Source organism: Corapipo altera, unplaced genomic scaffold (assembly GCF_003945725.1).
Source record: "Corapipo altera isolate COAL_440 unplaced genomic scaffold, ASM394572v1 48b, whole genome shotgun sequence".
NCBI classification, from domain to species: Eukaryota; Metazoa; Chordata; class Aves; order Passeriformes; family Pipridae; genus Corapipo; species Corapipo altera.
The window spans coordinates 12442619-12460268 of NW_020884884.1; the positions used below are offsets into that span (position 1 = coordinate 12442619).

The 17650-nt window shown below is 33.8% G+C and overlaps 1 protein-coding gene across 9 annotated transcripts in view; it reads left to right on the forward strand.

The window, feature by feature from the left end:
• KIF6 (kinesin family member 6) overlaps positions 1-17650 on the forward strand; it is a 167679-nt gene that overhangs the window by 20314 nt on the left and 129715 nt on the right. For all 9 annotated transcript variants that reach the window (XR_003527361.1, XR_003527362.1, XR_003527363.1 and 6 more), the window contains exons 6-7: positions 4735-4864; positions 13474-13680. Coding sequence is in view for 6 of the 9 variants with exons in the window: in XM_027641239.1 (XP_027497040.1) it covers positions 4735-4864; positions 13474-13680 (337 nt within the window). In the remaining 3 variants the exon portion in view is untranslated. The remainder of the gene's footprint in view (positions 1-4734; positions 4865-13473; positions 13681-17650) is intronic.

Here is a 17650-nt window from a genome sequence, read left to right on the forward strand (position 1 = left end):
AGACAACCATTAATCAGGAGTGATTTGTGGCACTTAGTGCCATGGTCTAGTAACCACAATGGTGTTGGATCAAGGGCTGGACTTGATGATCTCAGAGGTCTTTTCCAACATGGTTGATTCTATGATTCTGTATAGCCAAGGGAAAATGCAATCTGAACTTCAAGCCAGCATAAGTGATTCCCCGCTTTTTCTATAAAGTCCTCTTTGAGAGGGAGATGTGGAAGTTTAGGTGTGATGCTGTCAGACTTTAAAAAAGAAAACCACACTTGAAGCTAAGAGCTAATTAACTTCAAACATCAACAATGATGGGTGTATCAATATATATTAGTAACATATATTAGAATTGTTATGTTTCATGAGATCAATATGAAATATTTTCACTGTAAAAAAAAATCTGCAACTGGATATTGGTTAACTACCTCAAATAGGTTTGTACTCTTCTATTCTCTGCTACTCTCCAAGGACTTTAAGAGATACCAAACTACTGAAATGGAAAACTAAAACAACTAGTATAATAATTCCTATGCTATTAACAAAGAAGGATAAAAATAAAAAAGGCTAAAGGAATAATTTTCAACATATATAGGAAATATATTTTTGTAAGGTTAAGCTTTTCTGTTTGTTAATGAGGAGACAGCTTAAAACTGTTCTGAATCATGTCTTCGAAGATTATGATTTTTTTTCGTTACAGTTCAAACTATACTTTAAATGTATACAATAACTTCAGCATACATTATATTTTGTTTATTCACATCCAGATTTTATGTTGATTTGTTTTCTGAAAATCAGTAGGAAATCAGTGAACTTCTTCTAAGGCGACTTTTCTAAAAGCGTTTGGTGAATAAATTAATTCAAGGCAACTTTGCTTGCAAATGTCAAAGCCTATTTAACAAACTTTTTTTTTTTTGTTTTGGTAAATAAGATTATTGCAGTTGTCTGCAAATTCTAACATATTTTATATGTTTTTTTGTTACGCAAACCACCAATCTCATTGTTTCAGTTTGGACTCCTTGTTCAGCATGGTGGTGTCAGGGGGAGAGACAGTGCACAGCTCTTTCCAGATCTCAGTAAGAAAGCCCTGACAACAAATGGCTTACTCTAATGTAACTGCTTTAATTAGACAGAATAAGAAGAGGAATATAGGTTGCAAGTAAATTACATCCCATCAGGTGCTGGGTGCCCTGCATTTGTGTAGCATTGGACAGGCCCTGAATGGATTTCTCCACGGTGCACTGCACAGAGCAGTACAGTTCCAGTCCATGGAGAGAAGCTCTCCCTTTTGGCCTTCTGAGCTATTATAAAATTTGCTTACAAGAAAACAGTTCCATTCTGAAAGGTATTCTTATGAGAGCTTAGTGTTTTTATTGTGCAGCCAAGGGATCTGTGCAGTGTGACACAGGCCCGAATGCCCCTCTGTGTGTGCAGCACATCACAGGCTGTGCCTGCTCAGGGTCACTGTTGTGTGAATCACTCACTCCTAAATGTGTAAGTCTCCCAGTCATGTCAGTTACATGCAGGACAACCAAAGTGTGTTTTTGTTGTCTCACAACAGAATCCATTGGAGACAGTGGGAAAGACTTCCTATCACAATATGACGTGTCAAGCAAACAGTCTGCACAAATTACTCATCTCATAATTCTACCATGTCTCACATGTGAAGGAGATTATGGTCTAGGTCTATACTTCAATGGAAAATCATATCTGTGTTCTATTGAAAGTTGTGTTGGTAGCTGAATAACTTTGTAGCCTTGCCTCTTGAATCAGTGTTGACTTTGTCCTCTGTTGTGGTATTCAGGGAGTTGTACTTCTAAAAGATCATTTTTTTGGGGTGATCTATAAAATTATTATCTTGATCATTCTGTCTTAAAACCTAAAGCTCCTTGCAATTTTACAAGTAATTAACTATACTTATCCATTAATTTATTCTGTTCTTCTAAACAGACTCCAAGATGCATGCTTGCTGCTTTTCTCTTTTATCTTTTTCCTAAATTTGTTATTGGCTGTATACTCTCCTCCTCACATTGAAGTAGTATCACTATAATCTCCTCATGTATTATCATAGAAGGTGTGTATCCTCATATATTATTTATTTGTATCATTATGATTAATTTTTAATTGTTTATAAAGTTTTTAATATTGGTCTAGATTTCTTCAGTACTAAGCCCTAGAGTTGAAAATAATAATATGAAACTTGATTTTTAAAATCGTAATTTTTTCCAAAATATTTTAACTGTTTTTTATTATTTATATAACATATGAGACGGTGTTAATTAATCAAAGGAAGCTTTAAGTTCATTGTTTGCCAGTAACAAGAATTTCATAAATTAAAGCGTTCAGTGTGCAAGGCTCTCCTGCATTAATGGCAGCTCAGCTGATGCAGGAAAGGGCTGGAGCTAATAAGAAAGCCTGATCCCATCCTACAGGCTTCCTAGGCAGTTACTAATTCCATCCCTTAAGCCAAATGGAAAAGACTCTTTGTTTATAAAGAATACAAAACCTTGTCTCTGCCTTCTTTCAGTCATTATGGATAACTTCACAGAATTTTTCCACCCAAGTTAGAGCCATGAAATGTAAAGATTTTACTAATATAGGGAATGTACTCTAGAAATTATTATCACGCTATATAGTAACTTTATAACATTGTAAAAAATAATTTTGTTGTCGTTTTGGAACATACCATTCTGAGGAAGTTTTGATAGATGCCTCTCTAGATGTGCAAATGTAGGCTTCCATTTGGAAATCTTCCTAATAATTGCAAGGCCACTGTATAGGAGGCTCTCACTGTTTTGTGAGGTCTGCACTGTCTCCTTTCTGATATATTAATCTTCCAGAGCTTTACATCCAAATTAACATCTTACTTCTCTGGAAATTATTTCACAGAATCACAGAATATTCTGAGCTGGAATGATCGTTGATCAAAGTGTAGACTCAAAAGATCCTTAAAAGTTTAAATACTATGCCAAATGTGCATAATAAAACAGTATTGTTTTCCTAAATTGTAAAAATAGATAAATGATGCTTACCATGCAATTTCAAATATTAAAATTAATCAGAGGATCATACTGCAATCAGAACCACTCTGGGCTTTACTGTGTCATGCATGCACAGGTGGAATTGCAAACAGAATACAACTTGACATTTTCAAAAATTTATTAAGCAAGAGCAGAATTATGCTTTGGGGTTTATGCTTTGAATGGGGAAATTGAGTTTTCCGACTGTATTAGTAATGTCTTACACTACCACACAAATATAAGGCTATCATGCATGGAAAAGCAATTGTTATGAATGCTAAAGAAGCATTGTGTGTACTTTTACATGTGTTTATTCTTGAAAATAGTGAGTGTATTGCAATTGCTAAAATTTTTTCTGTATATCTGTTCAGATGTTTTGACCATCAGCCTATGAACTACTTCCCCAATATCTAAGTGCAATGCTATGGAATGCTGCTTAGATGCTTGTTTTGATTCTGTGAGTTTTGGGGAAAAAAAAAAAAAGACAAACCAGAACAAAACCATATCTTTCTGGTTTTGAAGCAACTTGAAGTAATTAACATGCAAGAATTATCTACTGATAGAAACTCAAGCCCCATACTCCCTCTTGTGGTTAACTCTGAAGAACGTGAAAAATATGTATATACATATATGTATACATATAGGTGTACATGTATACATATAAAGTATTATCTATACTTACACAGAAAAAAATAGGTTTTTTTAGAAAAAAACCCTCTAACTCCTAAAAAAGTTCTAACTTACTTGTTTTAAATTGTCTCAGAACATGTAATTCACCCTGAAGCATGGGTTATTTATCCTCAAATTTAGTGTACTTCCATTTTAACAGATTCTTCCCTCTGGGAGTTTTCCAAAGCCAATGAGGCAACTACTTGGCTTCCATGTTGGATACTAAAAAATGTTCCAAATGAGGAGATACTAATGGCTACTCAGTAATGCCAATAAAGTTTAACTCTAAGTAACCATTTCAAAAGAAAAAAATTCTTATGTTAAAGGACTATTTGAATAAATGAGAAGGGTTTTCAGTAATATTTAACAGCTCTCTTGGAGCTTTTGCTATATCCTTGCTACTTGCATCTGACTTCCTTTCTGTAAACTTTACGGCTTATAGAAGTACAGCTAAGAGTGTTTCTGACGTCAGTGGAAATAAATAAAATCATTCTGTTTTCTTGCTTTTAATTTAAGAAAGGGATAATTTACAGTTGTAGTTACTACCATTTAAGAAGAATGAAAGGAGAAATAGTCTTTACAAATGCAAAGTTATTAGAAACATGTTGACTACAGATGTGTTGATTCTGAAATATTCCATACCTATTTGTACATTAAGATTATGGTATGTTTTGTGTATCATCTGTGCTTGGTAATAGAAAACAAACCCCCACTTATTATTTGTTTGTGATGATTCATCTAACCTCTTGCTCTTGAGAGTTTACTATATCTCATTAAAATAAAAATCCTAAAGCTTTCTCTAATACTAATAGATTTCATATATTCCTTTTCTGTGTGAAAGTTTGTAATAAAGGAATAAAAAGAAGGTGACAGATTAAAAAAAATCAACACTTCCTTTAATGGGTATAATTTATTTTTCACATCTTTAGTTCTTTCATCATGATTGATTTAGATTTCACCTTTTAGGTACATGCAGTCAAAATGAAAGCATGGAACAAATATTGCTTTAAAACTGTAGTTTTCATTTGGTGGTTGTTTTTCATTTTCCACATAGAAAAGTGACAATAATGGAAGACTCTGATCAAAACATTCATCTGAAAAACTTGTCTCTTCAGCAAGCAACCAATGAAGAGGAAGCCTTAAACCTACTGTTCTTGGGAGACACCAACAGAATGATTGCTGAGGTGAGAATTGCTGCTCCAAATCCTCCTTAACGCCATGAGAGTTAAAATGGTCATAAACCTCTCCACATAAGATGTATATTTTGGAAGTCCTCGGAGATAAATTAGTATATTCTTTCTGAGTGTATTTCCACAGTGAAAGTAAATAAGCTTCTTTCTGATGACAGCTTTCACTTTGCGAAGAGCTTTCTGTTTTCCCATAGTGAATCTGATTGGTGGTTGTTGATGACGTAACTTACCAAAATTCAAATAAGTAGAATACAAAAGTTCTCCTAAAGTATAGCCTGACTTTTGAATGTGGCATGTATCATCGTACATATACATTTAAAGATTGGAAAACATACCCTTACACAACATTGTCAACTACAATTCCCACAGTTTTTCCCTGGAAGTGTTCGACACGAACTTGGCTGAGGCCCTGAGCAAGCTGGTCTAGTGGAAGGTGTCCCTGCCCATGGCAGGGGGAGTTGGAACTAGGTGATCTTTAAGGTTCCTTCCAACCCCAATCATTCATGATTCTATGATTACGTACTAAATTGCCTTTGAAGTGCTTACCATAAGTTATCAGTCCCTTCTTTTTTTTCTTCTTATTGCATAAACATGTTGTGTTATGTGTAAAACCAGACCAAAAATCTCAACAAAAATCCAGCCAAAAAAACCCCCAACAAATAACAACAACAGCAACCAAATCAAAAGGAAAGAAAAAAAACCAGAAAAACACTCAAAAAACCCAATTGGTAGTGCAAAGCAAATTCAGAATAAATATATGCAAATATGCAAAGACAAGCGTGTTTTTACTGATTCTGAAAAATTAAATGAAGTGTTTCTATATCCAAAATCTGTAGGGGTTTTTTTTGCCTTATTTTTGTGCTTGGATGAGGAATGTAAATATAAAAAGTGTATTGTAAAAAGTGACCACTCACAATGTGTCTTTACTACAATACAGTTAATTCTATTTTAGAACTTTGTGAGTTTTGTTCCTCTGTATCTGTATCACCAAAAAGATATATCATAAATCATTGACAAGGAAGACACTTAATGCATATTAAGTAGTTAAGTAGTTCTGTGTTCTTCCTGGCTGATCACATACACCTGAGCACAGGGGAAGAAGCAGTTGATTACAAAATATAAATTGTCAAAACAAATACTTGTTTTTCTTTCTCAAGAAGAGCTATTTCAACAGTTACATTTTGAGAGGCAAGAAATAATCAATTTAAGGGCTGTTAATAAATATGAGTATTGAGTCAAGGAACTGCTTCATGATATTGAAATGGAAAAATTGTAGAGAGGAACTTGAAATAGTGTAGTAGGGGAGACAAAAAGTTAACATTGATTTCAGAAGCTTTCAAACCTATCATGATAGTGAGTAATCTCAGAATATTCAGAGTTGGAAGGGACCCACAAGGATCATCAAGTCCAACTCTTAACTGAATGGCCCATAAGGGAATCAAACACTGAATGGCCCATAAAGGAATCAAACCCACAATCTGTGCCATTATTAGCACTGTGCTCTAACCAGCTGAGCTAATCTCAGGGTCAACAGAAAAATAGAATTTGTTGTATAGAGAAAGATCTTCAGAAAATCTCTAATCAGTCTAGAGGCCCTCTGTATGAAAATGAGACCAAATATTTAAAGAATGATACGCTGCTGGGTGAAAAGATCATAAATCAGCAATTGTAAAGGGCAATTTTGTTTCATGTTTGGAAAGAGAATATATATCCCAAACACTGAAAGTTATGAACAAATATCAAGACTAATAAACATGGTAAGTCATTAAATGTCAAGATGAAGTAATAGCCAATAGCAAAATATATAGAGATGAGTAAAAGATAAACCAAGTCAATAATGATACTTTAAAAAAAAAATCCCCTAGTCTTCATTAGTATGTGTTTCAGACTACTGTCAACTAATGACTTTTGCTGTACTTTTTGGTTGCATGAATTTGCCCAGATGCCTTTTTTGACCCTGCCAGATTTTTATCATGAAATCTCATGTGACACAAGGTTCCATGTCTTAAGTGAATCGTATGAGGAAAATGTTCTTTAGCTTGTTTTTAAATCTACAACTTGTTAGTTTTATTTGGAACATGCTAGTACTTGCTAGAAAACAATAAGAATAGACATCAGATTGTGCAGCACCCGAATAGTAGAGAATTCACTAATCTAAATAGGTTGGGTAAGCAAATGCTGTGCCAACATCAGTTTTGCTGCTTTTGCAAGAGTTTTTTGTTATATAAACACTATAAAGTTATTGTTTCATTGATCTTTAATAAAAAATACTTAAAAGAAAAAATGCTGAGAATACTTGCTTGGAACAACTACCACATATTGCAACAATATTTGCTTTGCTTAGTCTGAATGCTAGTGTGATTCTAAAAACTCCAACTGAGGTTGATTTCATTGTAGAAGGTTTTTTTATGTACTTATGTCATAAATTTTTCCTTTATGGTTGCAGCAGGTATGTTACAGTACAGTTCAGTGAACTTACTGATTGCTGCTTCGTCTTAGCATTACAGAATTTATCCCCATTATTATATGGCATTTTGCGCTTAAGGTGACTGTGGTACTTTATATGATAACTTATCAGAATGAGAGAACAGTGTTTCCAAAAATGGTAGATTAATGTAGACATCTAAGAAAGAGGACTTATGACCTAAAACATAACTTCTTCAGAAATTCATATTTTTAAATCTTAATGATGATAATACTTTTTGACCTCTCAAGACTAGAACCCTCTTAAGTAAACTTAAAAAAATACACAAGATTAATAAAGCTAAATAGAAAAGAAAGTAAAATAAATGCTTGATTCATCTTTTTTAACGATGACAAGTTTGGCTGTGGAAAAACTCAGACAACTGTCTTGGATCACATATGAAATCTGTAGCCTCTAAAATTGCAGTCTGATGCTTTATCCCTTAAATAACCCTTCTTTGAAGAGTTGATTATTTTGAAAATAAGAATGACAATTTAATTTCTGCATCACCTGTGCTAGTGCAGTCTAACTTGTGATTTGAAGGCTGCATTTTTCCTTCATCACTGATTGTGCTAAAAAGAAAGTGATCATAACATTAGAAGTATTTTACAGGCTACATTCATTCATTCATTCATTAAATGTCAGAACCTAAGGGAACATTTATAACTGAATACTTCTTTCCCACACATAACTATATAGCTCATGAGAAGGGAAAAAAGGAAGCTAATCTAATTTTTGTAGGATTACTTTATTAGTCAGTGTAGAACTGGTCCTTTCCTCTAGTTTTGACAAGTTGTGGAAATGGTAAGATGGGAGACATCTGTGCACAAACAATTAATAATGTAAAAATCCAAATGGGAATTTTTTGTTTCATATTTTTCCAGAGAGAAATAGGCAGAGATCAAACCCAAAAAACTGATTCTTTTCTTGGCGGCTCTGCCAAATGTAAGGGCTAAATTTTTTGGTTATCTCATAGTGCCCAGTTTCTTGTTCCTCATTGGTGTCAATTATTAATTTATTTCCACTCCAAAAAACCTGATATTATTAGCACTAAATGGCATTGTCATTTCAGCAGAGATGCTTTCATTTCAGTGTGTGATAAAGAAATCACTAGTTGTACATACTACTTTGAATAGTCGTTAAATTGCTTTGGGATTTATATGGATAAAAGGCACTATATAATATAAAGTTTAATAATATCCTCACCAGGGAGTATTAATTACTTTAAAAGTTAGCTGAGCTCCTGTGGTCTAACTGCGAAACTGTACTTCTATTAAACATGGAAAGATAAAGTATTGCTTTCAGGAAATGTTTGCACCTATTCTGGTCATTATGTTTTCATAGCAAAAATTTTTCAATTTCGACTATGTCAAGTGTACTTAAGTACATGTGAAGAGCCCTTTCACTTGCACCATATTATTTAGAAAGGAAACTAAAGATATATTAAGGTCTCACTCATCTACCAAATATAAAGGAGAGAACCTCCTATCATCAACTTGCATACTCTTCCATATAGCTCAGTTCTGTTTTAACTGGTGGAGTTTATATTCATTAGGCAGAGATATCCATCTGAGCTGTGAAATGACTGTAGCTCTCATAACTTCTTCCTACAGATATCCCTTTGAATGTAGCATGAGATTGGAGAAAATCAATGTGATATGAGTCTTGGATGCTATCAGTGCTTTTCTCTTTTGACTTACTCTTCTTCAAAAAGTTAAAAAGTGAAAAAGCCTTAACAGGAAAAATAAACACTTTTAAAGAAAATTTTGTACCTTTTCATTCTCAAAAAAATGCAAAATTTCAGAATCAGACTTTCTTCACTTATGCATTGGCTAGTCATTAATTTACTCACACAGGGAATTCACGTTCTTCTACTGTCTAAATATTTTGATTCAAGGAAGAAAAGATTCCACCGGAATGGTATAAGCTGCCAAGTGGAGATGGTTTGCAATAAGGGCTGAACAACTGCATTTATTACCTGTAAAATCTTTTTGTCCCAGCAGTCCTGAACTCTCTTATGTATTTTCTCTGTCAGAGTGTTTTGGCAGCTATAATCAACACACTATTCTTCCAGATAGTAGCAGCTTCTTTTAGTCTAATGGTGATTTTCAAAAAGCTTTTCACATGTCTTTCTCCTATTTAAGAAACTTGCTCATTTAGACCAGTAGCATCCATTTATGGCTATTCTTACTGAAAACAACATTTATAATAAGTGGCAAGAAATTAAATATTTGGGAAATACATAAATTTCTGCATAGGGAAGAATTCCTACAGTGTTTTGTTGACTTAGAAGGTAAAAATTAGATTAAGATGGAGAACTTGGGCTCCAGCAAATTTTTGGTCATTTTAATGACATTTTCCTTGCCAGAAACATCCAACTCAGATGTTTCTTGCAGGATGACTGTACTGTAGATTCTCATTTAAGTAGAAACCACCTTCTTGGAACCATTGTATGAATAAATGTAATAGTTAAAGTCACAAAGTTTCTATACAATTTATTTAATTTCAGCAAACAGGTATATTTTGGTCCTGGAAAAAAACAAGTCTGGGTTGTATGGCTTCAAATATGCCTTGTTCATTGTTTCCAAATGAAACACTGCTGCTTTACAAAGTCATGATCTTAAATGTTATTGAATTCCTCTTTTACCCTGCCACAAATGGGCAGCAACAGATGACCTGGCATTAATTCCTTTGTAGTGTTCTTGTGATATCACAAGGCATCCAAAGTCTGCTTAAGTGGTTTATGATGTCACAGAATTCCTGGAAAAAAACTATTTCTTTGTAAGTAACTGCAGCTCATCAGTTGTTCTATATATAACTCTCACAATAGCAACCATCTGCTGAGAACCAGGCCACTCCCCTCCTTTTTTTTTCCTTCATCACATCAAATTAGTGTGAGGATGATTTCATATACATATGGTTTGAATACTGCTAACAAAGCCAAAATGAACTCTGAAAGCCACTAAAGGAACATTTTAGTAGGCTCTGAGACACTGTCCAGAAATTTCTGCTTTTTGGTTTTCAGTTTTCAGTTTTCAAACTTTCTAAAAAGATGAATGGTGATTCTCAGAAGTTGCATATGTAAGATAGAAAATACCCAACCAAACAACAGCAATAAAAAAAGGCTTGGTTTTGGACTGAAGATGCTGACAAGTCATCATTTCTGTTGTATGCTTTTCATCTACTTACGTGGTAAAAGAAGCAAAGTGTGGGGGATTATGACTGCAATTAACGTTTCATGATCTCATGCCATTTAACAGTTTAAATTTTTATTGCTTTATGCTTCCTGCAAGAGTTCTAACAGAGCTTCCTACATATTGGAACTGCAAAGCAAAGATAGCATTACGTTGTTAAAAGGAGTACTGGTGTCTTATTAAACCATGATTCTACTCTGAAGAAGGACTTTACAAAAATATGAGTTTGGGATTCTAGCCAACGACTCTCAAATCAGCTTCATTCATTTTTTCATTCACGTGAAAAAAGGAGGCTGTGGAGAGAAAAGCAATAGAATTTCTAATGGCCAGTCCAGCCAAATCTACTTGGAACATGCAAAATGAAGTTGTGGCTAGTGTATTGCAGTAGACAGTAAGGACTGAATAGATGAAATATTACGCTGTTTTGGAACTCAGAGTCCTTAAATTATTTTCTTTTATGCTTCAATTTTTATTTTTTTTTGCCTCTATTGGCATTAAACAGGCGTGACTAAAAGCACATTTTGAAATACATGAGGTTTTGCTGCATAGTGAAGCACAAGTTTGCTTAAGAATATTCAGAAGTGTGGTAACTTCTGCTTCTTTTACAGCAACCTTTACTTTTTGCTTCCACAGCTGAATCTGTATTGATATTTGATCTTAGATTTGTCTGCTTAGATTTGTCTGCAGTATAGTATGACTACACGTCTGTAGTGCAAAATATCAGTTCTGTTGAGGAGAATGTCCTTAAATATTAATTTTGTTGTGGATTTTGAGCTGGAAAAAAAATAAAATATCCAGTCCTGCTTCACAGAGCTGCAAGTAATAAAATTATAGCTGTCCTAGTAAAATAAGTGAAACTGGTTCTGATTAATCATGGAATCAAAATTGCTGAATAAAGTACATTTTCACAGCATATAACTTTTTCTTAGTATACCTGCATTTTAAGTAAGTTTTGGAGTATTTTCTTGCTTGTCACCTTTCCCTGAGCCTGTTTATTTTATTCCAACTCTGCAACTCACTTCCTCTTCATTTGCTCAGCATCACCTCTGAAGGCATCATGGCACTCTGATGCTCTGATCCTCATTTCACAGGACTGCAAATTCCAAAATTCCTCATCTGTATAAACTAAAGTTCAAAATTCTTCTCCCTCTCCCTTTGAGCTTCCCTTTATTAGATAAAGCAGACTAAGAGAAAATGGTGCTAAGGCTGTAATTTACGAACAGATTTCTCACCAAAAACTACAAGTGTATGCTGTTCCTGCACACTACCTACTTGTTCATGCCCTGTATGCTGCCAGTTTCAGGTATTTTACTGGAACTGTTGTCCATAGCTGTGCTGTGGCTGAATTGAGAAACCAATCCAGATTAAATATCTATGGTTTGCAGACTTTATTTTTTTTTCCTTTGAACTGAATCAGTTCCCAAAAACAGCTCAGTTGCTGGCACTATTAAGGCTGAAAAAAATATGGGGAAATGGAAGCTAAGACAATTGAACCAAGCAGTATAGCTGTCCACATTATTCTTGTTACAGGATTATTAATCTTGCACTCATTCTGTTAAGAGCTGTCCTTTCTGTGTTAATAAGACAACATTTTCAGCACCTGCAGTAGGCAGACTGTTTTAACATCTGCAAGCAGACTATGTAAAAAAAAGCAATATGTTGGTATTTCTATTTTGAATCACAGGGTATGCCTACATAGATAATTACTCCAGAAAAACAGAGGAATAAAGTATAGAAAAGAGATTAATGTAGTCAATATAGCCAGAATTTTTTTATCATCTTTTTCAGCAGCTATAAATATAGATTTAGTTGCTAAGTAAATAATATTAATTTGCTAATTTATTTCAGTCCCCTATTTTTCTACATTTATGCCCTGAAGACAATGTTGTCATACGTGTTATAGTTTATAAATAGAAATACTATGTGTATGCTAACCTTTAATCTCCATAGTCTAAAGCTTTGGCTATTTATAAAATGAGGATATTAAGGAATTCTTTTAAAGTTTCTAACAATATCTTCATACAAGTAAATGAAAGGTGTTTTAGATGATTAAAGGTATTTTATATGTCTTCTTAAGAAAAGAAAAGCGCATATGTGATGGCATATGGTCATTTGAAATCTAAATAACTGAGAACTGTTTAAAATTTTATGTTCTGCATTTCAAATATATTGAGAAAATCTTTAAAGTGATGCTAAAACTGAGCATCTATAAAAATTGACCAAAAATTTCCATGTGTCTAGTTGAGGAAGTGTGGCAGTAGTTTATTCCAAATAAATACATTTAATGTATTTTTATGAATATGAAAACTCTGTCATGTCACATAAAATTCTGACACTGATTCTGTCAAGTTAATTTTTTTGATAGAAGTAATAATGCAAAAGTCTGAAGCCTTATAGAAAGTCCTAGTCTTAGTTATAGTGGTAGCTATGTATCAAAACAAAAAAAAGGAAAAAAGTGTACACCAATGGGGAAATTGATAACCTCTCAGAGATCAGGAGTTAGTAACTTTCCCTCTGATCAAGGTGCCTTTTTCTAATATTCCTTAGCATAGTAAGACCACTTGCTTTGCTAATGTGCTCAATCACATAGTCACAGGTTCCCACAAGGATCATCAAGTCCAGCTCTTAAGTGAATGGCCTGGACAGGCAACAAACCCCCAACCTTGATGTTATTAGCACCAGACTAACCAACTGAGCTGATCTCAGAGGATCTTGGAGTAGCCTTGGTTGCTTGCAGCACAATTTGTCCAGATCAAAGTTATCCAAGTATTTGGCCAGAATATGAATATCAGGTAAATCCTTTTGGATTCTTCTTGCATATTTGTTACAGGTCCGATAGCTAAAAAACTGGATAGGGGATTTTGATTGCCAGATTGTCGAGCTATAAAAACCTAAATTTATTTTGCCACTGAACATTGAGGATTCTTCCCTTCTTTTCACTGTAGACACCAATGAATCAAGCCTCAAGCCGATCTCACTGCATTTTCACTGTTCACGTCTCCAGCAAGGAACCTGGATCTGCAACTATCAGACGCTCCAAGTTACACTTAGTAGACCTTGCTGGATCAGAACGTGTTGCAAAGACTGGAGTTGGAGGTCACTTGCTGACAGAAGCCAAATATATCAACCTGTCATTACATTATTTGGAACAGGTATAATAGTGTAAAACATTTCTCCCTTTACTACATCCCTGCTTAGCAATGTGCAATGTTTTGGAAAGCTTGATATATTAGGATATTTATTGCAATTTCAAAAAATTGAATTGATAGCTCTTCCTTTAAATTAACATATTTTAATTTAAGAAAAGCTTAAAAATTAAGCTTAAAAATTAAAGAGTAAGATTATACTATGTATACAGGGTAGTATTTCCAAAATACTTTTCCTGTTTTATCTGCAGTACTAAATATATTTGCAAGATTGCATCCATATTTCTACTAAAAATGTTCTTTGTAATCTTCTTCCCCTTCCACGGCTGGGATCAGGATGTGTCACTCAAGGATCAGTGAACTAAAGTGTTTTGGTTTTATTTAGTTCAAGCATTGTAATATGGTAAATTACTAGGCTCTTCTATCATGTGTTGTTTTATTCCTCTACCAATGAGAATCTTTGATCTCTTTAAGACAGGAGTTACCTTTGGTAATGTATTTATGGAGTAACTACCATAATTAGTTATTACTACTCACAGTTGTAACTACAATGATAATAATAAATCTCCACAAATCTTTGTCATGCAGCTGTTGTTAATGGAAAAGACTTAGCCTCTTGATTCAAGGTATGCTAAAATCCTCCTTTCATTGTTGCTTTTTGTTTTTCCTCTTTGGAAAGGGCAAATAATGAGAAAAGAGATTACTCCCAACTAATATTACTAATTTAAGAAAAAAAATTCTTAAGATAGCAGCAGTGAATGGAAAATTTGGAGATGAAAGATTTTATTAACAATGATGAGTATCATTAATTGTATTTTTACAAAAATTAAATAATTGATAATTTATTATTATAATTATTATTTTATTAATAATAATTAATTGTAATTATTATTACGTTTTTAATATATATCTCCCTGATCTACTGTGATGTTTTGTACGTTCGATGTTTAGAATGCTGTAAAACACCAAGTACAGGTAAAAAGCACTTGGCAATGAATGAAATCTCTTTTGTGAATGCTGTGCTATTAATTTGCAATCATTGAAGTTCATTTCAGACTGCACACCTGTAAAAGAAATTAAGTTCTTCCTAAGGCTGAATACATAATATTGTTTTCACAGTACAGTAAACACTGTTCTTATTGCCAGAAATTAATTATTTGGAGGGATTCTGATGGAGAATACGGTATTTTTTCCTAAGGCTTCTTTAAAAATTTTTACGTACGACTATATCAGGTCTGTGAGGCTTTCATTTAGTGGGAGAAGTAAGGGGGTAGAGAGAAGAAAAAATGCTTAACTTTGAAATTTAAACTTGTCCTTTTTAATTTACACATCAATATATGTGTTATTTAGTAAATATACAATTGAGGAAATCCATAAAACCAGAAAATTTTGTGGGTGTCTATATGTGACAATTCTTTATTATTAGGAAATATAACTGTTTGTTCCACTTGCTGGGAAGAATATTTTTCATTTCTGTGTTATGTGTTTTCCTGTTAACAAGAACAAATCTCTTGCATTTCATTTAACCTACAATGAGAGATATTTCATCTGTCAAAAGAAGAAGCTTAAAGCACAGCAGGTGGCAGTCAGTCATTTACTATTACCCTGAATTTTTTTCAGCCCCCCTGTTTGTTTAAATTTTACCTTGAAAAAAAAGTCTGTATTTCAGTTTTACTCAAGGGGAGTGATAAGGATTAGTGATTCTAAAGTGGACTGCTTCAGAATCCTACAAATTATACTCACGATCCTTCTTATTTACTGTATGATTTTACTGTATTTATAATGCAACATTGCATGACCTTGTATGAGGTTGATTTTAATAATCTGTGTAGTGTGTTTTCAAATACTCAGGTCTGAAGTGCTGTAGAAACGAATATTTTTTTCATGCAACTTTTAATTCCTATTTTAGGAGAAATACAGTCGGAAATAAGCACGTTGGGTTCTGACTGGGATTGCGTATCAATAATAAAAATGCTTTCTGATACTGAAGACTATAAAAAATATCTCTTTGTTCAGTGAGAATTAAACCATTCAATTCTGACCCTTCGGTGACTAATAATAAAGTATATAGATTCCTCCAAATCAGCTTATTTACATTCTCAGATATTTAGTTGCCTACTGGTGGTTTAGTGTTAAGTTATGCCGTTTTTAAACACTTTTCATAATAGAGTAGTCATGTAAAATGATTTTTATTGAGATGACAATGGGAACAGAGTTCTGTGTTACCACACTTGGTCTACTTGTTAAATATTCACAGTGTGTTTAAAAAATCTTCAAATAAATCAACTCACTTTTTCTCCAAGTGGCCTCTGTGTCTAGAGAAAAATGAAGATAATGTCATGCAGCTGATCTAAAATGGCATCAGGAACTTAGAAGTCCCTACTACCGTGTCTAGGTAGCTTTTCTGTGTCTGAGAGATGCAATAGCATGATTTGGAATTACAACTGCATTGTAACTGTGTATGTAGATGTTCCTTTCTGATGCACAACATAAAGTATCCTGGACCAAACTTAGAGTTGCGAATTGACAGTGATACTGCCACATGATTTGACACTATAATGGAATTATTTCCCCAAAATAATAGAGCACAATGTTCTCACTGCTTTAGTGAATATGCCTGTTAACTGTCATTTAACATGTGTTCCATTTAGGGAATGTTGAATGATTTTATTCATTAGTGAGTGGTTGCTACCCATACCTACCAAAGGTTTTTTTAATAAAATTTGAAATTACTGCCAGTCATCGAATGCTAGACTTATTCACATCTTATATAAAAGATAATTTTCTGTTTGGTGTTTCCTAATAAACATATATGGACACTAGAGTAACAGAAAAACCAGAAACTTTTAAAGAATTTAAATTGAAATACGTGTATTTGTTTCTGATTAGAAAATCTTGATTTTGGGGTGAATTATTTCCAGCAAGACCTGTAATATATATTGCAAACAAGGATATGTTGTCCAAAAAGTAAGAATGCTTGTAATTAACTACAAGACATCAGCAACAGAGTTTGATTTTTTTTTTTTTTGCTATAAGGACCAGAGCTTGAGCTGCTAAACTCTACTAGAAATGAGAGATAGGATGGGAGACATAAAAAAGACCTCAGAGGTTGGCATATGGCTTCAGAGCATCTGATACACGAAACGATGTACCTGATAGCTCTGTACCTGCAAGCACCCCAAAATCCTCATCTCTTGAGGATGCTCTGAGAACATGTTCTGGCTGCCTGTTGGCATGAGGAACTAGTGCAAATCTATTCCTTGCATAAAGGATGTGGACAAGAACAGGGACCCTTGGGCACACTTCATATCATGTCAGAACCATTTGTGAGTCTCAGGCCTTCCTTTATGCTTAACAATATTTCCATACATTTCAGTGAAATCATTTGCGAGTGATTGTACCTACTCTACTCCATAATGTGTCATACAGGATGCAAGTAACTATAGTTCTGGCAGCTTCCACATTTAAAAAATTAACTAGACCTTGAAGTGGTTTGTTTGACCCACTCATAATGAAACTTTCTACCTTAAAATATGTTGATTTCACTCAGCATATTGCATATTACAGCCCTGGTTTAGTAATATTATTAACCTCAGATCTACTGGTATTAAAAAACAAACAAACAAACAAAAAATCAACAAAAAACCCCCACCCTTTTTTGTATTAAAAGGACAATAATACCTTCTCTAAATGAGACAATTTTCTGATTATCATATTTTGTGGCTGTTAGAGGACCCAGGTTCAGAGTCTGTACGGGTGGTTTCTCTCACTTTATGAAAGAACATTATTTCCCTCTCCTTCAGATTCTCCTCTTTCTATTCTAGATTCCTTGATTGGATTGTAAAGATTGATTTAGTGATTTAGGTGAGGTTGTACTAAAGGGACTTAAGACCAAAATCTTCTGTGTTATGACAGTACAGTGGCTTTTGCTTCATAAGAGTTGGTCACAAAACTTTCCAGTGTTAGTGTGGGAGGG